Raw genomic sequence first — 25,147 nt, 5'->3', positions numbered from 1 at the left:
GTGTAATCTGATCTTCCTGTCTACATAGACAGTTCTGGGCCCTATAGCATGACAGGGCAGCGTCACAGCCCCATGCCCCCTTTTTTTAGCCAGCCTGACACCCCCACAGCGGGCAAACAACCCCCTCCCCTCGTGGTTGCTGAGTATCTACGGGTTGGGGCTCGGGCTCAGGACTGTTTTGAAGTTAAACCCACTGGAGCACGGTCGGGACTGTAAAAACACCAACAAACGATGGACAGGAAACAGAATTTGAACCGAGCCGAGACGTTCTCCTTCGTCAACCCCTGGATCAGATATTTTCTCTTCTTCTTCAGCTTCTTATTTTGGGTGAGTAGAGTCACGCTGTTGAAGGATTAGTATTAATAAAAACACAGCTGTTATGGTGTCCCGGGACTCGATACATTGTTAATATTTGTGAGCATACAAATCACCAGCTATCAGGGAGCTGACGCTTTCCTATACTATCTGATATGCTAGAGGCCAAATTAAAACAGGAAAAAAAGAAAAAGAGCCTATAAATAATAAATCAACAAATATAATTCATATAGTACCCTTGTAGCTGCAAACAGCAGGCGCACCCAGACACCCTGCTACTATCTATTTTAACACTGACAGTGAGATTGCTCATACATCACTCTGGCAAATGCTGCATGGTATATTCTTATCAAATCAGTTGAGCATTGAATCGTACTGGACTACAAAACATCTGGCAGCTGTGTAAGCCTGCTTCTAGTCTATATCTGAATGTTATATATATATATGACAGAGCTTCGGGTTACATGAGTACAAAGTCTTAATGCATGTGCGTGTACAAGCTCCACTGCTGGTTGTCGGTGTAACTGAGAGGCCAGGAGACAACTGGGAGAAATGATGAGAAGACGTTTTGCTGCATTAATTTCAAACAACAGAAGTTGCGTTCACACAAACAGACACACACTTAGACTCTCTGACTGTCGCTTCCCTACCACATTACGGCTTCAAGTGTGCAGATCTCATCTGCAGCTCTGTGGAGTCCCTACACCTCCATTATATCCCTGTTCATCCAATCCTGAACGAACACAGCGAGGAGCCAAACACTGTATCGTACTCTCACTGTGTTTAGAACCAATCAGTAACTGCAGCCCCAGCAGCAGCACAGCCCGGCCCGCGTTGACTTTGTTTATCAGACACGGGCTCAGAAGTGAACACTGCAGCCCTAATCCATCAGGTCTTTGTCCCCGCGTCCTCACCACTCAGTTCAGCTGGCTTTCACCTCCGCACACAAACCGCCGGGAGCAGCCTGATTCATCCCTTTGAAAAGACTGAAAACAGAGCTGGAATACATTAACTGTGTGTGTGTGTGTGTGTGTGTGTGTGTTCGTGTGTTTGTCTGATGTTGCAAATGCACGCTGTCACCCGTATTCACGTAAACACACACAGTGGCAAACTAATAAGCGGAGCTGCAGGTGCAAACACTCTGACAAAACAGAGGATATACTTTAAAAAGCAAACAAACAAACAAACAAACAAACAAACTGTGCCTTCAAAAATTGTGAAAGCACTGCAATTCCAAAGAAATGTAACAATGTGAGGGAGATAAAACAAATAATTTCACGGTAACAATTCAGTTCTCCACACACACGCAAACGCAAACACACACACACACACACACACACGGCCGTCTGTGCCGGTATGCTGTCACTGATGAGACCTCATTAAAAGGACGTATGCTTTCCTTCATCCAATGCATGCACGCCGTGGGCTGCCAACGTCTCTTTTGTGTTCAATATTTCATACAGTGGGATCTTTTTTGCTGTTACAATGTTTTCTTCAATCTTTTCATAAGAGCACAGAGCAGGTCTCAGAAGGCCGAGACTCTTCACATCTTTCGCTTTCTCCTCCTCTTTCACCTCGTTCCACTGTGACGAAGTGTCTCTGTTGTAGGTCATGACACTGAAGATTGAAGAAATAAATGATCTATTGTCCTCCTGCAATAGTCAAATCACTGCTCAGTAAAGCGTGGATGGATAATAGACATGATTTTGTTACCAAAGTTAAGTTTTGCTTCACAGGGCGGTTCAAGCAGAAATACTCGGGTCTAGAAACTGAAGAAAGGCGATTTTAAATCCTGAAGGTGGACTGGGTTTCTCAGAAAAACGACTTCTCCACTTCGATGTTCCACATTGAAGCCATCCAAATTCAGATGATTAAAGCCAAGCTCCTTATGTTGTTTTGTTTGTTTGTTTTTTCCTGCTCACTTCCATCTGTCTGTTTATAGTAAAGACATAAACTGATGCCGTTGCCACGACTACAGCTCTGCACACTCAGCACCTGAGGAAAGGCTTACGGTTGCTAATCTGATCACACCTGTCGCAGTTGGAAGTGCAAATAAAGTTTGTTCAAAACAGAGGAAGCACCATATTTACGTTTTCACAATAAAGAATACACCCAGAGGAATTAAACATCAATAACTGGTGCATTTTATAGATGTTTCAATGGATAATTAAGGAAAAGATGGACGTGGTCAACTTTTAGGGAATAGTGTGAGTTTTGTTAAACCCTTTTGAGAGTCAGCAGAGAAGATTGATTTCACTGTTATATTTGAATTAAATACCTTTAGCTTAGGTTAACAAAGATAAAGAGAAATTAGAGAAATGGAGCTTAAGAGGAGATGGCAAGTCTTTTGTTATACCTTTGAACATAAGCTGATCGAGATGAGAGCGGCTCTATCTTTTATTATAATAACTAAGCTTATATCCCAAAGGTGTCAGGCAGAACCCTCGCCTATGACCAGGTTTGGTTCTCCAGTAATTGCGTCATTTTACTCTTTTTATCTTTATATTTACATGTATCTCTTCTTCACAGGTTTTCTCCATGTTGATTGTTGCCATCGGGGTGTATGCTCAAGTCCAGAAAGCTACAGGTAAATATATACGTGACACACTTCTTACATATGCAGGTGCATATAGTGGCACTTTTCCACACTTCTCAAGCTCTACAGAAATTGTTTACTTTACTGTGTTTCAGCTATAGAACATGATTGATTTTATTGTTAATTCTTTCATATATTTACTCCAGATCTATTTATTCCGGTAATAAACGGTTGCTTCTTCATTCATTTCAGTCTCTTGAGCCGTGCCGGTGTTGAGATGGTGGCCTCTTTTAGCTGCACACCTGTTGAGCCGCCCTGACACAATGCAACCGCCTGATACGTTTAATGGGGTCGCCGAATTTGAGCTTTATCCTCATTTTACCTTGTGTCATTATTTTCACATTTAATTTGCAATATGCAGTAGATGGACAGAACCGAAAAGGATTTACCTGGGCTCACCCGACTGATTATGTCTGCATAATCCACAACAGAGCATTAATATTTTTTTAAAAGAATGAAGGCAGCTGGTGTAGGATGGGAGGATTGGAAGAAAAAAAAGGAGAGGGAGGGAGAGAATTAATTAGTTAGAATAAATAATGGTTTGAAAAAATGGAAGCATTAAAAAAGGTAGGAACAGAGTAGGCTAGACTATTAAATGGGAGCTTTTCCTGTGTTTCTGCCAGACACGGTGCGGGACACGTTCCTGATCGACCCGGCCGTCATCCTAATTGTGGTGGGGGTGGTCATGTTCTTCATCACTTTCTGTGGTTGCATCGGAGCCCTCCGAGAGAACATTCGCCTCCTCAAAACAGTAATAGACACATTACCAATACTGACGCTGTGCTTTGCTTACGATATGGCAGCTCAAATCACATCTAATCCAAAGCCAATTCTTACATATCCTGTGTAACAACAAATCTGACAGTCTTGATTCTGTCTTAGTCAAACTGTGTTTTAATATCTCTACGTCTCTTGTCTTACTCCAGTTCTCCTTCAGCCTGACATTGGTCTTCCTCACTCAGCTTGCAATAGCAGTTCTGGGCTTCTTCTACTCTGATCAGGTATATACACATCTGACAACTCTTGTGTACTCGATTAATATTCTAACATTTACATTCCCTCTAAGTTCACATCTGGTCTCCAGTTCTCTTCCATAGTGGCACCACTATCAACCATGAATACCCCTGAGCTCCAGTGATTTAGCGTATTCTGCAGCTTTTAGACATTCTGGGCATTTGTAAACGACAGTGTATTAAACTTAACAACGCATCAAATCGGAGCCCACAGATTGGCCCACAGATTGGCCCACTGAGCCCACCGGGGGAATGTCTTGTCAATGTCAGAGCCACACAGCGTACGGAGACAGAAACACACACAGGCTGTCATGTCCAAGAAACGTTGTTAAGCAGCGTGTCTTGTGTCCATGTGGTCTCGTGATTTCCTGTTTTATTTTGAAAGTTCACTTTCCTCTCGTTTCAGGCAAACTTGCTCCTAAAGCTGCCTCGCCCCTGCTTGTTTCCACCTGTGCCCTTACCCTGTGTATATATGGTCTGCGTCTCCCTTTGTCCTGGGCCAGTTCGTCTTGTCCTTTGTGCCAGAGAACCAGTGTAATCCATGCCATTTGCCATTTACCAGGTCATGTTATTTTGCTACTTTGTTCATATTTGTTTCCAGTTTGTTTTTCCAGTTTAAAAAACTGTGATTTTTTTTTTTTAAACTTTGCCTCGAGTCGCGCATTTGGGTTCAGGCCCTGAGTTCGGTCGTGACACAGGCTCCAGTACTACAGTGGAAGTCATTGTCTATAAGCTCTGAGTTTGTTTAGACGAAAGCCAGAAAGGAGAGGAAAGCATCCTCATTCTTTCAGGTAAATTGACTTCACTGCTAAATACCATCAGTCCTATTGGTACCAAGAACAGTGTTCTCAAGACGAGGCATGAAACAAAAACAAAAACAGTTATTCATGAATGGTAGCCGACAATCACAACCTCACTACTGTGTTGTCAACATCATTAACATCTTTGACCTACTGCACTCGCCATAGCTCTGCATGCACATCGTTTTTCTCTGATATTAGGAATTATCCCACTTCCGACTTTTTGGATGCATTAATTTTTTTATCAACATGTTAAAAGCAATGTTGATACAATGTGCAGGCGAGTGGTGCTTTTCTGGGGTACGTGAAATGTTTGGCATCAGGCAGGCATTCTACAGACTCAGAGCTATAATAAAACGAGGGTTACGCATGTAACTACGGTTCTATGAATCCTAGATGACCGCCACAGTTCTTGGTCCCTCGAAATCTCGTGAAGTCACGAAACGTTTCCGTAGGACTGATCTCAGGGATGACCCCGTAACTTATACCTGTCTGGGTTCATCCGAGGACACGCGTGACTTTGTTGGCATAAAGACTCGACCTGTGTGGGCGCGGTCAGGAAGGATGAAATAGAACAGCTTCACTGATGCTGAGAACTAGTGTAGGCCTACTTTTGTTCCATCAATAAGGGAATTGATAAAGAATCTGAGGAATAAGCAGAATCAATAATGACACTGTTATCAATAATATATTATTACTTCCCATCCCTAGTCCTAACAGCTAGCATGTCTATGAGTGTCTCAATCTCACAAATGTACTACATATATATTCTAATTCCTGAGCATGTAGTGTGAATAAACTGGAAAAGTGGACATAATTTAACAAGGAAAAATAGTCCAAAGAATAAATATAATTGTGTGAAAACCACTCAATGACTGAATGAATGTATGTTTATGCATTCCTATGTATTCACCTGAGCGTCGCATATGACCCCAGCGATTTAATCGGAATTTACAGCGAGGGGAAGGATCCCCCTCTAGCATCAACTTATCTCCTTTACAGTAACATCCCATTAGGGCTCCACTGAGAATAACAACACAAGAGCCAGCGGTAGCAACACTCTCTGACATCAGTGTGTGCCGAGGTGCCTGATGCCGGATGATACCTCTGCTCTCCCTCGTGTTTCCCCGTCAGCGGTCGGACTGCCTGCTGCTAAACAGAGCAGTTTAACAACCCTCGCAGCTTCCTTCCTCGCTAAATGATTCAAATGCTACGGCACTTCAAAGTGGAGCCAAATGTTCCATTTCAACAGATCCATTGAAGAAGACATTGCCACTAATGACATGGGAAGTTGTGACGGTGGGAACCCGGGGCCCACAAGCATGCTGCACCACGTGGAGAGACAGCAAGAGATGAGGGAGGGGAAACGGCATCAAAATACTCACACGATTTAGTCAAACTACATCAGGATAAAGATTTTGGGTTATTTTGATACAGCTATCAATCAACATGTTCTAACGTCAGCTATAACAAGAACAATTCAGAGAGCCTTCAGCAAACTGTTTTCAGAAGTTCATTTCAAGCTTAATGACATTTTAAAGTTCAGTGGCTCATTAGCATACAATGCTCCTATTAGCATATATTACATCTGTCTGTATAACCAAAGCCCTCCTTGTTTAGAGATTTCTAAAGGATGGAGATTTGTATTAAATATATTTTCTGGGAGAATATAAAAACTAAATACAATGAAAATTATCTCATGGGTAATGAAGGCTAACAAATTACAGTGGCACACTATTTTATCGTCTGAATCCACCGCATCTAGTTTGAAATCCTCATTACAGAATGTTCAAACAAATCAATGGATTTCATTTATATTTCATATGGGCTTTGTTTATTCAGCTCAAGTAGAGCTGATGACAATTTCCTAACAAATGGGCAAATTCAACCAATTATCTACGACAGCGTAAAACCTTGTTTGTGTGTGCGCTCTGTATTTGGTTTGCATCGTGTACATTGATCTCAAAGGCATGAACAATTTTATTAATGTTAGTATATTGCACTCGCAGTTTCTGCCATATTGTTGAGATACATCCCACAGGATGCGCATACAATGCACACAAGAGGATGTTATGTGTCCCCCTTCTACTCATATCTATAGTATCATTTATGTTATAGAACATTCAATGAATTGACAAACACTTTGTAGCCTAAAAGCTCACGTGTAAAATGTATGTGTGTGGCCTTTTGTAAAGAATATATTTGCAGCGCAATGCAACATAAATTCTGTATATGCTATGAAAAATAAAAAGGTAAAAGTACATCTAATCTAAACAAAGCCACCGGATTACCCATGAATATACGCCTGATCCCTCTCGAGAAATGGTTTTAACTAAGATTTGAAATGATCCCAGATATGATCCTTTTTTAGTTGTGTGAGGAGCTGCAGAGCGTCTGTCCGTAGGACCTGACACAGAAGGGCTCTTTGCAATCCTCCACAGATGCAGCCCAAGTGATTAAGGGAGCAGCCTGAGAAGTTCACCTCTCACTGAGCCCTTTAGTAGCCTGCTTATAGAGACACTTTGAATGTATTTAAAAGATAGCAATGTTAAAATTAAAGTTATATAATGCTACAACTTCCTAAAAAAACAATGCATAGACTTGTGCTGTATCCACAGAGACCCTCCCCTCTGCCTGTATTTAGTCCTCCACTTTGTCACACACCTGTCGCTGTGTGTTTTTATGTGCTTCTTTGTTTTGCCCATCTCTGATATGCGGTGCTACCCCCCTCCCCCCCCCCCCCCCCCCTCATTCTCCACACTTCTTTCCCTCTCTCTCGCTGGTGAAGCTGGAAGGAGACGTGAAGTGTGTATGCTGTGTTTACAAACAGGAACCGATAAAGGGACTTCAAGTTATACCTTTACAGCTGTTATTCTGTGTTTAAACTCCCACATCTCCCCCTCTCTTAGACTCGGGATGCTTTGGGAAAGTTCGTGAAGAAAGCCATTGTGCACTACAGGGATGACTTGGATCTGCAGAACCTGATGGATTACATCCAGAAAGAGGTGCTCTGGTCAATTACACCTACAGAGCCTAGAATGGTGTGCGTGTGTGTGTATCCACATCACACAAGTCTTTAAATTGATCACAGCGAGTGGTTTATTGAATATGTATGAGCACCTAACCACACTGCACATGTGAGTCTGGGCTTTCTCACAGGAGAAGCCCAGACTGGCAGCTCACAGCAAGACCATCGTTCTAAATATAAACCTGCTGTGCTCTCCTCTCCCTCTCTTTGTCTCTCTTTTTCACTCAGTTCAAGTGTTGTGGGTGGAACAACTACACAGACTGGTCTTGGAACCTGTACTTTAATTGTACACATGAGAACCCCAGCTCCGAGCGCTGTGCCGTGCCTTACTCCTGCTGCACTCCTGTTCCTGGAGAGGTGTGTGCTTTTTTTTGTGTGGAGCCTCATGACATACGATGTGTGGACAAACTTATCAATAACTAAAAGCTTCATGGGAAACCGCTAACTGGAAAGTAATTTAGACTTTTGAACACTACCATAAAAAAAACTCAGTTAGAAGCATTTTTTCTTTTACTGAGTTTTCAGAGTAATAGGAAGCAAGGTGCTCCGTGCTTAGTTTTTCTTCGTACAAGTCTTATTCTGTGTCTCGGCAGCATCCACTGAATAAAGCGAGAATCCTTTTCTCCCAACCGAGTCTGAACTTGGCGATGACTTGGACCCCTCAGGCCTTCGTCGCTGAGCCTGCCCAGCAGTATAAATAGTAATACAGACTGTACAACTTCCTCTTGCTTATTCAGCTCACCGCTGGGAAGCAGGCCCTTTGCCAACATCAAGCTGGCTAACATTAGCTTCCTCGACTAGCTACTGTGGTTGACCAAAAGGGACACCCACACCCACTGTGTCCGGTCTATGGGGCAGGGACACGCTGAGGACCCCTTCTTCTGCATAGACTGCACAAAACTTGTTCTCAGTCATTTGACACCGGGCAGACTTATTTGACAGCGTTCCCGGGCCTACAGCTGTAAAGCCTACAAGTAGTTGAGACATTATTGCTGCCAGCAACAACCGCATCGGCTCACTCTCAGCCTTCGGGCCGGGGAGAGCACAAGGAGTTGTCGTATGCCCACCACACGGAACGGCAGTACTTCCATGTGGCCCAGTGGGGTCCTGGATGAGGAAGACAACGTGGAAGAATTACCGGACGCACCTCTGGTGCCGTCCAGTCCCTCTTTGTTGAAGACTCGCTCCACCATCCAGACGTCAACACGTTGTCCACCCTGCAACATGGAGCCGAGTGACCTCTCCATGCCTCCGCTGGAAGAGTCTGTGGCCGCTCACCTGTGCAACTCCCTAACAACGGAGAAGCTCCCATCAAAGCATTGTAGGCTAACAGCGGCACTGCTGAATAATGTCTGCCTGTTGCAAGCCTAACAAGCTAACCTCTTCCACGAGCTGGAAGCAAAACCAGTGTGTAGCATTGGACAGAATGAACCCAAAGCTCCGTGTGCAGCCGGGACGTGTCCACACACAACAAACTCACACTCAGAAGTCAAAATATGTAACAACTACAGCTCTTTACCCAGTCCCATAGGAAAGTTTGAGCCTGGAGCCTCGAATGAGGCCAGGACCTTACTGATAAATCATCTTCAGTTTGGGGTCTCTGGTGAGCTGGGAAAGGAGCACTTTGTCTCCCTCACAAAACACCGTGTTTCTAGGTCTCGAGCTGAACTCGGCGTCCAGGAAAGCACGTTTCACCCAGGTGAGGCGCGTAGAGATCAGGGGGTGTTGCAGAGACACCCAATCAGAGCAAAACCATGTATTGTTTTGCTCTGATTGATGGCAGCTGCATCAGCCATGGTTCTGAATATCAGTTATTCTGTGCTTCCTGTATAGCCAACTAGGGTATTTCACCTTCTACAGTTAAGGTGTACCACCTGGCTGCCATCTCAGCTTGTCATGTTGGGATAGACGTGAAGCCACCAGGCAGCCAAGTTCTGACCCTTTGTTTATGCAGGGTGTCACACACCTGGGTGTAATGACAAGGGCCCCATTTGGGCCTCTATAAGTTGTAACCATTAATTACATTTGTATCGCTAAAAAAAGCCTTTTTGGAGGCGATGGTTTCAGCAAAACGGGTGGGAAATGTGTCAGTTCTGTCAGTGCATCAGTCTTTCCTACAATTCTCCTGTGATAATAGGAGTGTCTCTGCACCGTCACCCGGCTTTTCAGTCTAATGTTATTAAAGCCAGGTTCAAGTCGACTGTCATAGACCTTTCATCTTTTTGATGAGGCCCAGCATAAGGCATTAGTACGAACTCTCATTGTCATTTGTAAAACCAGGGCCGTAGCACAACCCAGTCGATATATCGGTCAACAATGACACACGGGCGAACTCACAAGGAACAGATGCTGCTGCTGATAGCACACCGTTTTTAACCAAAGGAGATTGCGCTAATGACATTATAGGAGATTACAACAGTTGGACGGTTTTTGCAATGAGGCTCATTTGCAAAGTAAGGCGGCATCAAATATAGCCTATCCATCTTACCTAATTTTAATATGAGCAATTTTGTCTTTTTTTAGCTTGGCATTGCAGTTAAGGGTGGATTTCACACTTTGGTGGTGCTTTGAGAATTCCATGTTTTCCTTTTGGGGAAGTAATAGCTTGTAAACAGATGCGCTACCTCTAATCTTAAGAGGCAAAGAACATTATCCTGGTCCCAGACCACTGAATAACTGTCTACAGCTCAGATGTGTTCAGAAATACAAATATGTCTGGTGTAGTGTCCATTAATCGCTGTTTAAGTGGTCATAAATAATGTATTATGTCGGATTAAAACTGGGGACGTCCTCTTTATACATGGGTAGCACATTCATAAAAAATGTAGACAGATAAAGGCAGCTTACAAGTTGTAAGTGGACTTAGAGAGAGCAACTCTGGTCCTCGCAGCCACTACCACAACTTCTGTGTCAAACGAAAAAAGGTCATTAAGAAATTCTAGTATAGTATTTTGAAAGAATGCCATTAAAGCACTTTTAACATAAGACTTAGTAAAGTAATTTGAAAAAACGTCATCCTATTACATTTGTATTGTATTTTGTATTCTATTACAAAAAAGTAAGTTGTCACAACTGGTCTGATAATGACCAACCAGTTTGTTCCTCGTGAAGAATCTGCAGCTTTCACGAATGGTTTGACTGAGTGTCTGTCTAAGAGCCAGCTCCCTGAGCTTATTTTCAACAAAACAAAAGATCTAAATAAAGTAAATAATCAAGAATAAAGTGTCTAAATGTAAGCCCAAGCTAAAGCTAACCAACTGGTATATGTAGCTCATCTTCAAAATCTAGAGCATGTATATGCTGTCTGATATGCAATCTACAGTATCACGACCAACCTTTTGAAGCAGCGTCGGCCGTGGCAATTTATCCTTTTTTAAATTAAAGTGTAAAGAGTCTTTTTTTTCCATGGAGGCTTAATTACATTTTTTTTTTTTGTCTGCACAGAAGCAACACTCGCAACCAAATGAACTGTGTGCGGATAAGGACGCATGCTGGAGCACAAGCAGTATATATGTAAATACTGTTCTCATTTGCACTCACACAAACACACATTTCAAATGCTTGTCTAACCTCAGTAAACAAAAGTCAGTGAACAAAAGAGTCCAATGTCGATCACACTACGAATATATATATCATGCGACACGAAAAGCAGATCACAGCAACCTCTTTGCACGTGGGTGAAAAATCAATTAATTAAACGCTCGAGGAGCTGTTGCTGTGCTGCAGCCTGCCGTTCATCGCCTGCCACTGCATGGCTTACTTCAGGGACCGATTAGTCCTTCTTGTCACATCAGGTGGACATGCTCGTATTGCTGTTTTCTTTCCCCTTCTTTAATCTCCAGTCAACAGGCATCTGCAGAGCTCTCCCTCGGGTGTCACGATGAATATAACGCGAGCGATGTGAACGGCGGCCTACGAGAGTCTCGTCTGGAAGCCAACGAGACAAAAAGAAAAAGAAAAAAAAAAAAAGAGTCAAGACTGAAGACAATCTCTCAAACTCTCTCTCTTGTTTTCTGTCTCCCTGTCCTCCGCCTTTGTCCATCTGGCACGCAGACGGTGATCAACACGATGTGCGGTTTTGGGGTTCAAACCAAGAGCCACCTGGAGGCGAACAAGTCAATCTACCCTGTAGGCTGCGTGGACAAAGCAGTGACGTGGATCGAGTCTCATCTGTTGCTGGTTGGCGCTCTCGCCTTGGGCCTGGCCTTGCCTCAGGTACACATGACTTTACTTCATTCAAGCTGCACACTAATTGACAACAGACATTTAATATTTGTAACCTCAGACAATTTTGGCTGAGAAATAGCTCTAGTCTTGTCTTAAATAAGCTTGCACACACACACAAGTCAATATAGGCACCAACCTGCACACACACGCAGAAGGGGGAAGAGAAAAGAAAAAAGGAATTTTATTAAATTCATTTTCTAAAAGAAACCAACAGGGTGTAGGGTTAATGCGAGTCCACTGGGATAGAACTGATTTAAAATGGAGGGTTATACCTCGACAGCAATAACTAGGCACACTGGGATAATAAATTTTTAACTGCACATTATTCATTTATTGCACTGTTCTAGACCGAAAGCTCAGGTTAATGTGCAGCCGAGGTGGAAGTCTGCGTGCGATAATGTGAGCTTTTATGCCTCCTACTCGCGGAGCACCGGTGCACAACACACCTAAAATACAACATGAAGCACTGTTAATAAGTCAAGTCAAACATGTGTGATCGGCCATGAAATGAAATAAGCACTTATCAAAATGCTGCCTCTAAATAATCAGCGCGCTTACTTATCAAAATGATTCGGTGGCTGTCACGTTGCATTCCTCCACAGCGTGTAGCTCTGCTACTGGATCTTTTGCCTGATCGGTCTCTCATATCTGGCTGGTTGGGTCCCCAAAGATTCTGCTAAGAGGGAAGCGTGTGAATTACCCACGAGTCCTGTCGAAACAATTGCGCTAGTATTCCAGTGTGCCTTGATGTGCAGGAAATCTGAATACGAGTTTCTCTTTACGGTCTCGCACATTTCAACTAAACACTATTACTGGATTTGTCGGCATAACATGTCACATTCAGATCAAACCATTCATTATTGAGCCCCTGAATGTCCTCGCTGAGAGAAACACGTTGTGAAGAGCTGCATCGGAAGGGATGTGTGTGTATGCAGTATATAAAGAGTTAATATGACTATACAGTAAATTTAAGTGACACAATCTCATTTTGCAACTGTTCCTCGTTGTGCCTAAAGAGCACGGAGGACCTTGAGCTGCTCGGCACCAACTGTACAGTCACAGAGAGTCTGTTGTGCAATCTAAAGTGGCTGCTACTGTCCTCTAGATTGCAGGCGTCGTGCTGTCCCAGATCCTGGTCTCTCAGATCCAAGATGAGATTACCTCAGCGTTGTGAGAGCGGGCCGCCGCGGGGGGGAAGCGGCAGGAAGAAAAGAACTTGCAGTGCTCCGCTCGGCTCGTCTGACATGTGCAAGGGCATCTTTTTTTTTTTTATTGCTACTATATCACTGCGACATTGAATACATTTCGTATTTTAACATGCGCTTGCCTCCAGGTATAAAAGTGGAGTGCACTTCAGTGTGTTGCTCAAAAGGCATCACATGCAAAATTCAAAGTGTATATTTACTTTTGAACGTGGCTATTGTATTGATTTTATTCCAAACGCATGTATATTTAAATGTAACATGTTGATTAGAAGTATAAATGTGTTCACTTACAGAGCTTAACAGATCTGCATCTAAAAGAGCACCGAGCTCCACATTGAAAAGGTGCTGTATAAAAGTTTGGATGTTATGGCAACCGTGCCACATTTCCGCTGGTTGGTAAACGGGTCTTTCTTAAAGCAGAACATCAGACCGCGGCGCTGACGTGGACGTGGAGCGATCCGTCTAGCTGTGAAGAGCCAGCGCTCTCTGCATCAGGCGGTCTGTCAGGAGGGAGTTCGGCCTCATGGCGTCGCGCTCCATCAGCAGACATCTGCAGGAACACAGAACAGGATACACTTTTACACACACACACACACACAGATGTACAGAGAGGCCCAGCTGATCAATAATAAAAGCCGAAAACCATGTACAGACAACTGGATGTGGTTTGCATAATGGGAGCATACGGCTCGTCTTCTGGCAACTGAGGGAAACTGGAGTGGACAGAATCTATACTGTATCATAATGAAATCCAGCGCTTCAAAGAGTGAAAGGGGCTTTATTATTATTGTTTCCCCTTTCCCATAAACTCTTAGCAGACTTTCACATACACACATGGATGGCGACTGAAAAATGGAGAAGATTGAGGCATTCTGTTTGGCTGGGAATCCCTGTTGTGCATTACCTTCCCAGTTTCTGATGGTGCTTATTCTCCGATTTCACGGCTGCATGAATAAGCAGTTGATTGAAGACATCCCTCTGAGGACAGTGGACAAAACCATTAGTAAACATAACCCTGCTCCAACACGGTATAAAGTCTTTCTACCCGTTTGTGTTGTACTGTATGTATGTATACACTGTTGCACCTTGGGGCATAGTTCTCTGAACGCATGGAACATAAAATGCAACACAAAGTCCATCGGCATCCATCAGATTCATTATTCATATGCCCGTGCACTGTGCTCCACATGCTCACACTATGGAGCATGTTCATGCACCGCCAGGCATTGGCTCTTATGCAGAGTGTTCTTCACCTCTGGCCTATTTCACAACTACAGGGGTTTCTGTTTTTCAAGAAGTCTCAATGCAGTATGATCAATGTCATCTCAGGAGAAAGAAAGTGAAGCCTCCACGCTTTCTTGGTTGCTTTGAGTTTAGCACAGAGACCCGTTCCTTGGGACCTTACCTGTGCATCACTGCCCCCTATATTTACCACGCGGTAGCGCAAAGGGTACAGTAATTCCACGGTTCGATCGTAGTGGCCCTGGTCGTACTCCATCAGGGCCTGACACATGGACACGCCGGTCGTCCTCGCCAGCTGATGCTGTTGATTGTCCCCTGGCTCTCTGTGGGGAAAATCCTTAACCTTTAGAGATTGTAAACAAACAAGAAACTGCTTTTCAGACTATTGGGAACTCGGGAGAGAACAGTTACTTCATACGACGGGGCTCCTGCCATTTGTATAGAGGAGGTAAATGTTGCTTAACAATGGATGTAATCTCCTACTTAAACCCCCCCCAAAACATTAACATCAAAATCTAGGGGAAAAACTCCAGGCTGGTTTATTTCTTTTACAGACTGACGGGAGTTATTAAAGCATGACTCCACTTAACATCTGAGCAGGATTCCCTTCACTGTGAGGCCAATTGGTCCATGCTGCTGGATACTGGATTAGCTAATTCTGAGAGTCACTGCCTCTGTTTGTAAGAGGAATTATGTGAACATGGAAAAAAATATGGATTATGTTAACCTGTGCATGCATTCCTTCCTTCCAAACCACGGTAATAAAAAGGCACGGTAAACATGCGAGTGATGGAATTAAATAAATGCAAAGCTCAAACATCCTCAAGTCTTGCCTGATAATTCAAAGGAGAACATTTCTGTTTCTTACTTGGAAAATGTACTTTTAAACCCCGGAAAGTGCATCACTACCCAACATATTGTGACTTGTATGATATATTACATAACCCTGAAAAATGGGTTCATTTAAAAACTGGTTTTAAGTGGTTGCTTTTTCTGTGGGCTGCACGCTCGACAAAATGGAGAGCACAGGATGTTCATGCTCGGGATGCCAGAACACATTGTAACCACAATTCCACAGAGGCAGCAGCTGCTGGTACATCTGCTACAGAGGGAAGACTCCGGTCTCTGAGACGGCCAGCATGCGCTCTCTACCTCGCCATCCTCCGCTCAGCCTCCTCGCCTGTGTGACTCTTATGTAAGGCATGACAGAGTGTCGAGCTGTGCAGTGAGCAGAAGAAATGATGCGGAACTTACTTAGCCAATTCCTGGAGGCCCTCCAGCAGGCGCTGAGACGTCCCGCTCTCTTTGGCTCCCAGCGACACCATGAGGAAGTGGAGGTCGTTAAACAAGGTCACGTGATCGTCGGTGTGAGGCCGCGTTACCTGGAGCAGCTCTCGCCAGCGGTCCTGCACGCACACGCCTGACACGCGGGCCAACACACACACACACACACACACACACACACACACAATGTCCCCTCATTAGAAGACGGTACCGTCTTAAATTAGACTGGCAGCAACACATTAGCAAACGTTGCAACACCTTCATTAGGCCAATCGGTATCATTTTTGAAGAAGTGACACGGATCGTTTCCAGAATTTGTCCAAGAAGTCGTATTTTCTTTAGATGAACGGTAAGAATAAAACTACCTTTTCAATTTGATTAAAGCAGACCGCGTTTTCCTTGTGAATCCCCACGTCAGCCCGTATCTTACCCTCCATTTCCAGCCTGCAGAGCATTGAACTGGCGTCCACAGTGTCCAACATAGATCCCGTCGTTTTGCAACGTCTGAACACCTGGCGCAGGACAAACGGGAACTTATTCACCTTGAACACGGCTGGGACATTTTCCAGAATGCTGCATTTTTTAAGACACTTTTACGCCTCGCGGTAACTCCCCTATTTGAGCGGTTAAAACATTCATGACATTCATCTAACTTGATGTCGTAATTTCTGTTGCTTTTATACTCATGACAACGTGAAGAAACATTGTGAAATGTTCTCGTCTAGCCTATTTTTAGAGGGGAGTACAACAATAATCACCTCTGGCAGTTGACACTAAAATGTGCCGTCACATGGATTTGACTTCCATTTGCACACACTTGCCTTCTTGACTCACAACAAGCACAACACATTGCTTTTAGTCCCACTCCCCAGTGTGTTGGTGCATTTGTGGCTCTCGAAAGGACTCAGTGTGGATGCACTCAGACCGATATATATACCGCGAAAGCGTCGACGCAAACCAACCTGAGAATCGAATATTTGCAGAGCGGCTTCGTATTGCCCCTGTGGAGGAAGGAGGAGGAGGTGAGACAGGTGAACGGGAACAACTCCAGACTTGAGCGATAAGAGGGGTTGATAGATTGTGTGGCACAGATGCAAACACAAATTAATCTCGCAGTATAATCAACTTCAGACTTCAAATTACCCAGGGGAAGGGATATCATAAACACTCTTACTGCCAGCTATTCGCTCGGATGACGAAACTCATTACAATATTTACCTTCTCGATGAAGTATAGAGCCCAATGCCAATAGTTATGACTGGCCAGCACGTCAGACACCTGACAATAAACAATACAATGTGTAAATATTTATCCGTGGGCTATTTCAGTGTGTAATTGAATTTCGGAGTACAAGCTGTACAGAACTGTACTCTCTCTATAAATAAAAACACACACTTGGAAAGGAATAGTACAAGTTGTACCTGCCAGTCTTTCTCTCTGCTTTCCATGAATTTCAAGCCTTTGTCCACCTCTGCTTTCATCTCATAAACATGGGCGACAGCGTGAACAGACCACGCATCATCCGGAGTCAGAGCGAGGCCCTGGACCAAAAGGTGAGGAGAAGAAGTGCAAATGCAGAACTAAATGAAATGCTGCATTTCTTACACCAGAGCAAAAATCGAAAATAATAGCAAACTCAAGTCTAAATTACTATCTTGTGTTTCCCCAAGTGACTGTCATGACAGAAGTACTTTGCATGCATTACACATTTCTTATTATTCGAGTTCGACAGCAAATGACTTTCCGAGCTGAAGTGACACAACGAGTGCAGCCAGACAGCCGGGACCGCCCAGCCTCAACGAGGACAACAGTGCTCACAATAGACTATAATGGGAGAGAACATCTCACCTCCATGGCTACTTTCTCAGCCTGGTCATAGGCGCGAGTCTCCAGGAGCCCAAAGGAATACATTCCTTTCAGATAGCTGAGGGAACAAACGCACGCAAACAACAATGACGACTGCGGGGGATACCTGAGAGTGAAAATGACCCCAACTTGCCTTTTAATTTAAAACAAGTCAACATGATCAACGTTTGATTATGCTGATAACTGCCGTCAAAATGACTGCTCAGTCGCAATATGGGCTTTTATTGTCGCTGTGGTAATGCCAGCACGTTGAGGATTCGTCTCGGTAAAACACGACGTAGCTTGGAGATATAATTGCTGCGGGACATCGATGTTACCCTCAAATGTTTAAATATGAATTGGATCTGGTTGGTTCCGTGTGACCCGGCTCCACACAGCGTGTACTTTGACTATGTGTCGCTAAATGAAAGATGTGGAAGGAAGGAAAAATGTACTTGCTCAGAGTTTTCAACCCTGAAGGACATGCGTGATTGCAGGGTGAGGAGCGAGGCTTCCCACCACGTGAGAGATTACCCTCCGCAGGACAGAGCAGCTCAACAGCCTCTTTGTCAAACACTCGCTGGCTGCTCAGTAGAAAACAATTTGCTTATACCCATGAGCTCACCAGCCACACCCTGCAATACACCGCTACATTAGCATCAAAGCGATCTGTGTTTGCATGCGTCTCTGGGACTTTAATCTGTGATGGATCTACGTAAAAACTGCATATTTTCCTTCTTATTTTATGCCTTTTTTTCCCTCACCTACAACTCAAAAAAGACAATGTAGTTGCAGACAAGGATGCATAACTAATGTGTTTTTTTTTAACTACTCTAGAAACTAGTATTTATAAAAATCTGCAATGACTGATATCTTTTTTGCACAAAACATAAAAATGTCGTTAATAAAGTAATTGTATTGTATTTCATTAAAAATGCAATAAAAAAAATGGCATAAACAGGTGATTAAAAATGTCATAAAAATGTAATTAAAATGTCATAGCATTGTATTTCATAGAAGTGTCAGTGGAGAATGTCATAAAAATGTCATGCAAAAGTCTTAGTAGAGCATGACATTTAGTCACAGTATAGTTTGCCAGAATTATTTTTTAAAAAGGCAATGGTATATAGTATGCCATAAACATGTACATTGGTGTTGATATGGAAAACATCCATTTAAAGACACCTTTTATTTGTTTCTCCCCCTACAGTTTTAAGCATGCATGTATATATGTATGCATGTATGTATATATATATATATATGCATGCATTTATATATGCATGTATGTATGTATGCATGCATATATGTATGCATGCATTTATGTATGTATATATGTATGTATGCATTTATGTATGCATGCATGCTTGTATGTATGCATGTATGCATATGTGTATGCATGCATGTATACATATCCCCTAAGTTTGAAGTGTTTTAAAGCCCACCATCCCTCCCATTACATATAGAACTCGGCCAACACATTGATTTATTTTTGCATGATTATAAAGTCCTATAAAGTGCTTGTAATGTCTGCAGTCTTCTGTACCTGAACAAAGGCGTGTGCGGTTTCCAGTGGGGCAGCACCCGGGCCACAGAGTCCCGAAGGTGGGCTTGGGCTCCAACGTAGAAGTAACCATCATGAGCAAACTTGAGAGCCAGCAGATCAGTGGGGTGGTCCACCAGAATGTACTCCCATACATCGCAGGCCTTCGTAAAGCGTCTGCAAGGAAAACCAGTGACTGTAAATATGTCCCTACATGTGCCCTCGATGGACTGGCGGCCTGTCCAGGGTGTCCCCTGCCTTCGCCCTATGTCAGCTGGGATAGGCTCCAGCGCCCCCGCGACCCTAATGAGGATAAGCGGTATTGAAAATGGATGGATGGATGGATGGAAGACAACGGAAAAGGTGTACCATGAGAATCACTGACACGTCAATACACTTTCATTAAATACACTTTCATTAGATACACTGTATCCACTTTCGTTTTTATTTTCACATTTGCATTTCCTTTATTATTTAAATTCTTAAATGGAATACGTCTTGCGCTGCTACTTTATTTGATTGTATTGTATATATTGTAAACATGTTTGCTGCGGCTTCAAAGACATTTCCCCCTGGGGATGAATAAAATACATATATAATCTAATCTAATACTATGTGCTGAACGGAAGATATTAAAAAGGCCCTTGCTAAACAGTATCCTCGAAGAAAATATTGAGAAACAAAAATTGTCATCCTCAATATTACAGTTTATAATACTATGCCATGGGACACTGCAGATAGAATCCGAATATTACTTGCTGCACTGTGAGTGAAATTGACATAAGATGCTTTGGCACACAATACAAACAGATGAATGTTGTGTATCTGAAGCATATGACTGTATCACATGGGACAGAAACGGAGGAATTTAGAAACATTCTTGTAGTTTAAAAAGACTGAATTCTTTCACAGGAAATGTCCTCTGGCGTCATGGGTTCAAATTGAGACAAGTTTACCAACGTTGACTTGCTGCACTGTAGCTTACAGTGAAAATGTATCTTTTGTGAGATTATTATACTGGCATTTGTTTGATATAAGGGGTGAAAAATAGCACATAGCTTTTGAAATACACACTCTTGAAACTATTTCATAAAGATATATCCCATATTCAAGAAGCTCGATGCAGAATATCCATGTGAATATACTCCAGTAAGTGCATTGAGCCAGCTGAACTGCGTCAAGTATTACAATGGTTTGGTATATAGTTTAAGAACATACAATGGTACGTGATTTGGGGTATATTTAGCTGAACTTTGTCTAAGGAGTGACCCTGAACATCTTAGGAGCCTGACTCGACTGCCAATCTCACAGTTGAATGGTTGCAGCAGCGGAACCGTGGGTGTAAAACTAAAGATCATTCCAGGCGGGCTATAAGGGGGGGCTGAATGTCTGATATTACTTAGAATCGCTTGGTTACTCATCAAAGCCTTGAATAAATAACTGTGTATTTTAAGAGACCAGTTGAGCAGTATCTTGGCAAAGCCTGAGCCCATTGGGAGATGGAGAAAGGCTAAATAAGGCTACTTTCTCAAAAACAAAGAATACATTTATCAGTCAGAAAACTTGCATAAGATCACCTTTGGGCCAAAGGTCTACAATTTTTCTATAGATAAATAAAACGGAGCAATAAAACCCATCATATAGGCACGTCTTGAACAATCAGATATGAGGATGGTCAAATGCTCTTTGTGATATTTTCAATGCAGCAAACAAGTAAACATGTTATTTTGAAAGATGCTTGCACAACATTGTAAGATGATTTGTTGTTTAATATATAGTTTTAATTAATGTATATACCATTCACCAATCACAGTGCGATACTTCATCTCCAAACCTTTTGGTTTTTAACGATAGGTAATATACAGTGTGTGGTGTGAGCATTATTACGGAAAATACTTTTAGAGGACACTACTGCACTGCATTACTTTTTTAATTGGAGTTTATATGTAACGTGGAGCCTCTCTCGAGGAGAGAGGACCTGGCTGTGGACCTTACCCATGTGAATAGTGCTCTATGGCCTTGACGTGGAGCCTCTCTCGAGGAGAGAGGACCTGGCTGGTGGCCAGCTCCACTGTCCGCCTCACAGCGCTGGCCAGGCTCTCGTTCAGACGGGGGGAGCTCGCCGTGGACATCAGCTCCAGACCCGTAGTGATCACGTGGCCCATGACTACAGGGAAAACAGATGACATTAGACCTCCCTTCCAGACTTTCTTACTGCAATTTAACAGATTATATGACAAAAATCGAATGCACATCAATTTCCCTCAGACTGTTAGTCGCTTGAATAAAATGTAATGGAAAATCAAACTGGATTTTCCAGTCATGAATTACTGTACATGAGGCAACTTCATCATTAATCCTACAGCAACAACTACAGAAAAGATGTGTATGCTTACAAAGTTACTAATAATTCCAAATATTGTTTGACGAATGCTTTGTTTTCCATCCAAAGACAACTGTTGTTTAAATCAGATCTATTGACTATGATTTCTGGTAACAATGTTATTCAACTTAAACCTTACGACCTCAATTTGTTTTCATTATGCAACATTTCAATGGCCTGACCTCGTATTTTCAGTTATAGTCAAAACCAGCAATGCAAGTTCACGGAACTCCTTTGTCTGGATGTTGATTGCGGGTCGTTAGTTAGCATTGTTATTAGTTGCACTTGTGCTTTATGTGCATTTCGGTTTTATAACACTTCCAAAGGTCTGTTTGGAAAGTGCTTGTTTAGCCGTTCGTTTACAGGTCGAGCTCCTTTCTATTTGTGCGTTGATTACTTATTTATGCTCAGTAGGTTGTGCCTAACGTTTGAAGACCCCGAAGTAAGAGAGATGACGATAACCTTGATTGTTGCTCCCTCGAAGCACCTTAAGGATCTGACCGTGTCAATGTCTATTTAAGGTATCTCAGGTCAGTCATTCTAATTAGGGTATTTCAGCAGTAGATATATTTAGCACTGTTACCTTGTTTTATTATACTGAACTTTAAACACTGGTGCGCTGTTGTCTCCTTTAATATGTTATTTTTTTTCAAATGTTTTATCTCTGCTGCTGCCTGAGTTCCTGTGTCTCATCGGGACATACCATTGTATGCAAAAGCATAAATGAAATGAATAAATAACGTTCGAGCACGCATCCTTTTACCAAAGTTAGGGTCAGCTGCCTGGATAGCAGAAAAGCATCCTTCAAACCCGCCCACGGTCTCATCATTCCGCCATTTCACATACTAGGAGGCAAACAAAAAGGACATGTCATAAATTGTAAATGTAGCTTTCATTCACACAGCCAAGTCTGCAGACAATATTAGTGTGTGTGTGCGTGTGTGTGTGTTTGTTACCTGAGTAAGGATGGCATCATATAGTTTACACGCCTCATTACTGCTGGTGGACAACGGAAGACCTTCTGCAATCCATGCCTGTAAGGGAGGAAAAAGCATAATGATGCAAATGTGAATACTGTATATCTCCACCCAGCACGTTTTGCACACTACACACACACACACACACACACACACACACACACACACACACACACACACACACACACACACACACACACACACACACACACACACACACACACACACACACACACACACACACACACACACACACACACACACACACACACACACACACACACACACACACACACACACACACACACACACACACACACACACACAGTGAGCTACAGTAACGTTATTACCACTACTGATATTATCCTCTCTCTCTATAAAGTCCGCCTGAGAAATCTGCACAGGTGTCCAACACTGCGGTCAAGCCAGCCTCCACTTCGAAAAACAGTCAAGTCAGCCCGCACGGTTTTTTTCAGTACACGTATATACTAGGCATTACGGTACGAGCGTGTAAAACTGACTTCAAAATAAGAGCTAACTTCCGGTGAACGTGATACGATGAAATACGCCTTTAAATACAGATACAGTAATAGATTAAACTAATCATGAATTTTATGAATGATGAATAGAAAACAATAGGAAGGTAACTCTTCCAATATTGGGACATTTTGATTTTGAATTTCAAAATAAAAGATATAGAAAATCCCATTCATGAGCAAACGTATCTCTAATTTCGGACTAGATTTAGAAGAAAATGGTGCATAGTTAAAAACTAATTTCACTTCTGATTCATAGTAGACCATCTCACGATGTCCCTCAGAGACAATCAGGACATTATGATGTTTCATTTCAAGATGAGAGCCTGTCAAAATCTCCTTTCTGAGCTGACTTCAAATAAGTTCACGAAGCAAGTTATGTCTAATTTCAGATTGAGATTTAAAGAAAACAGCACATTGATAATTGAAAACAATTGAATTGAATATAAATATTACTATTTAATCGAATAAAATATATAAAGAAAATTCTAAGAAAAAAACAACTTGACACTATGACATATACATTTGAGTTTCAAATAGATTAATAAATAAAAGAGAAAATATATTAATTACGTAGTATTAAAAAAAATGAGAACATATGTGGGAAATATTTTAGAACCCCGAAAAAAGAAATTACACCATCAAGTTCAAATGTGGTATAGCCATCTAATGGGTGAGTCCCTTTGTTTGGTAAAAAACATAATCTGAAGTGAAATTATATAGTAATTTACCCTAATTTCCTTTCAAATCTTATCTGAAATTAGAGGTAAATTGACTTGCATGGTTTTTAAATTAGCTCAAGAAAGAGACAACTTGAGTTGGTCTATGTGAAAGGAAATCAAACTTTTGAATTTCATTGGAAAAAAAACACGAAATGTGAAAAATCTTAAATGTCTTAAGTATTTATTTATTTTAATGAACAGACACTTATTCATAATAATAATTCAAGTCAATGGATAGAGCTTTTTACCCACAGATGGTTCAGATGTCTAACCACGGAAAAGGGTTTCAGAAAGTCTATATGCACAATGTTTTGCACCCTTCGAAGGAATCCTCCTCTGCCCGTTGAGTCCAGTCTTGGTTTGTGCGTGGTGGGTGCTGCTGTTTCCAAAGAAGAAGGTTAAGTAGGGCGATAAGGATGACACCATGTCAGAAATAAGATACATAAATTGCCTCGTGAACTTATTTGAAGTCAGCTCAGAAAGGATGGTCTACTATACATCAGAAGTGGAATGAGTTCATAACTATGGGCCATTCCTTTTTAAATATTATCTAAAGTTAGCCATAAATGGTCTCGTGAACTTATTTGAAGTCAGCTCAGAAAGGAGATTTTGACAGGCTCTCATCTTGAAATGAAACATCAGACTGTCCTGATTGTCTCTGAGGGACATCCTGAGATGGTTTACTATGAATCAGAAGTGAAATTAGTTTTTAACTATGCACCATTTTCTTCTAAATCTAGTCCGAAATTAGAGATACGTTTGCTCATGAATGGGATTTTCTATATCTTTTATTTTGAAATTCAAAATCAAAATGTCCCAATATTGGAAGAGTTACCTTCCTATTGTTTTCTATTCATCATTCATAAAATTCATGATTAGTTTAATCTATTACTGTATCTGTATTTAAAGGCGTATTTCATCGTATCACGTTCACCGGAAGTTTGCTCTTATTTTAAAAGTCAGTTTTACACGCTCGTACCGTAATGCCTAGTATATACGTGTACTGAAAAAAACCGTGCGGGCTGACTTGACTGTGTTTTTCGAAGTGGAGGCTGGCTTGACCGCAGTTCACCAACCTTGTGATGGCTTCAGCTCACATCGCAGTTTTACTAACGTAAAGTGAGTTTTTAATGCACTTACCACACAACGCCATGTGTCCGCGTGAGTTTACTTTAAACACGTTACCAGCCGCTCACCTTGCAGTCCCTGAAACTCGATGCCATCATTTTGGAGCTGCGGTAACTTGTCCGGACTTTACTTAGAGGAGCTTCCTCGAGTTACTGGTAAGCAATATGACCGGAAGACAAGTTGCTTGTTTTCAAAATAAGGGCATGGATCAAACCTGGAGAAAAAAAAAAGACGATGATGAAGAAGATGAAGATGGAACCGGGGGGCGGGCGCAACGGTGCCGTGGTTCATTTATGACACGTAACA

At 42.3% G+C, this 25,147-nt stretch overlaps 2 protein-coding genes across 5 annotated transcripts; one reads left to right on the top strand and one right to left on the bottom strand.

Annotated features, from left to right (window-relative positions):
* The first annotated feature begins 231 nt into the window (after nt 1–231).
* tspan33b (tetraspanin 33b) lies at nt 232–13,153 on the top strand. Its single transcript, XM_034535974.1, has 8 exons — nt 232–327; nt 2,845–2,902; nt 3,535–3,662; nt 3,838–3,912; nt 7,634–7,729; nt 7,981–8,109; nt 11,806–11,967; nt 13,085–13,153. The coding sequence occupies exons 1-8, from the start codon at nt 232–234 to the stop codon at nt 13,151–13,153; spliced, it is 813 nt and encodes a 270-aa protein (XP_034391865.1).
* ttc38 (tetratricopeptide repeat domain 38) lies at nt 12,129–25,027 on the bottom strand. Of its 4 annotated transcripts, XR_004609626.1 has the most exons (15): nt 24,910–25,015; nt 22,435–22,512; nt 22,242–22,323; nt 21,091–21,262; nt 19,099–19,272; nt 17,559–17,634; nt 17,132–17,251; nt 16,929–16,988; nt 16,673–16,711; nt 16,141–16,222; nt 15,681–15,846; nt 14,590–14,749; nt 14,089–14,162; nt 13,476–13,734; nt 12,129–12,652 (listed from the first exon to the last, which is right to left on the bottom strand). XR_004609626.1 is itself a non-coding variant. In XM_034535971.1 (14 exons), exons 1-14 carry the CDS (start codon nt 24,937–24,939, stop codon nt 13,647–13,649), a joined length of 1,401 nt encoding a protein of 466 aa, XP_034391862.1. In that variant the 5' UTR covers nt 24,940–25,027; the 3' UTR covers nt 13,215–13,646. The 4 variants fall into 4 exon arrangements, 2 of the variants coding, with proteins under 2 accessions (XP_034391862.1, XP_034391863.1); XM_034535971.1 differs by lacking the exon at nt 12,129–12,652 and having other exon boundaries at nt 13,215–13,734; nt 24,910–25,027; XM_034535972.1 differs by lacking the exon at nt 12,129–12,652 and having other exon boundaries at nt 13,215–13,734; nt 24,854–25,015.
* Between the last annotated feature and the right edge of the window lie 120 nt (nt 25,028–25,147).

This window comes from Cyclopterus lumpus, chromosome 6 (assembly GCF_009769545.1).
Source record: "Cyclopterus lumpus isolate fCycLum1 chromosome 6, fCycLum1.pri, whole genome shotgun sequence".
Lineage (NCBI taxonomy): Eukaryota > Metazoa > Chordata > Actinopteri > Perciformes > Cyclopteridae > Cyclopterus > Cyclopterus lumpus.
The sequence above is the reverse complement of the archived record's forward strand: the minus strand, read 5'-3'. Positions and strand labels throughout refer to the sequence as shown.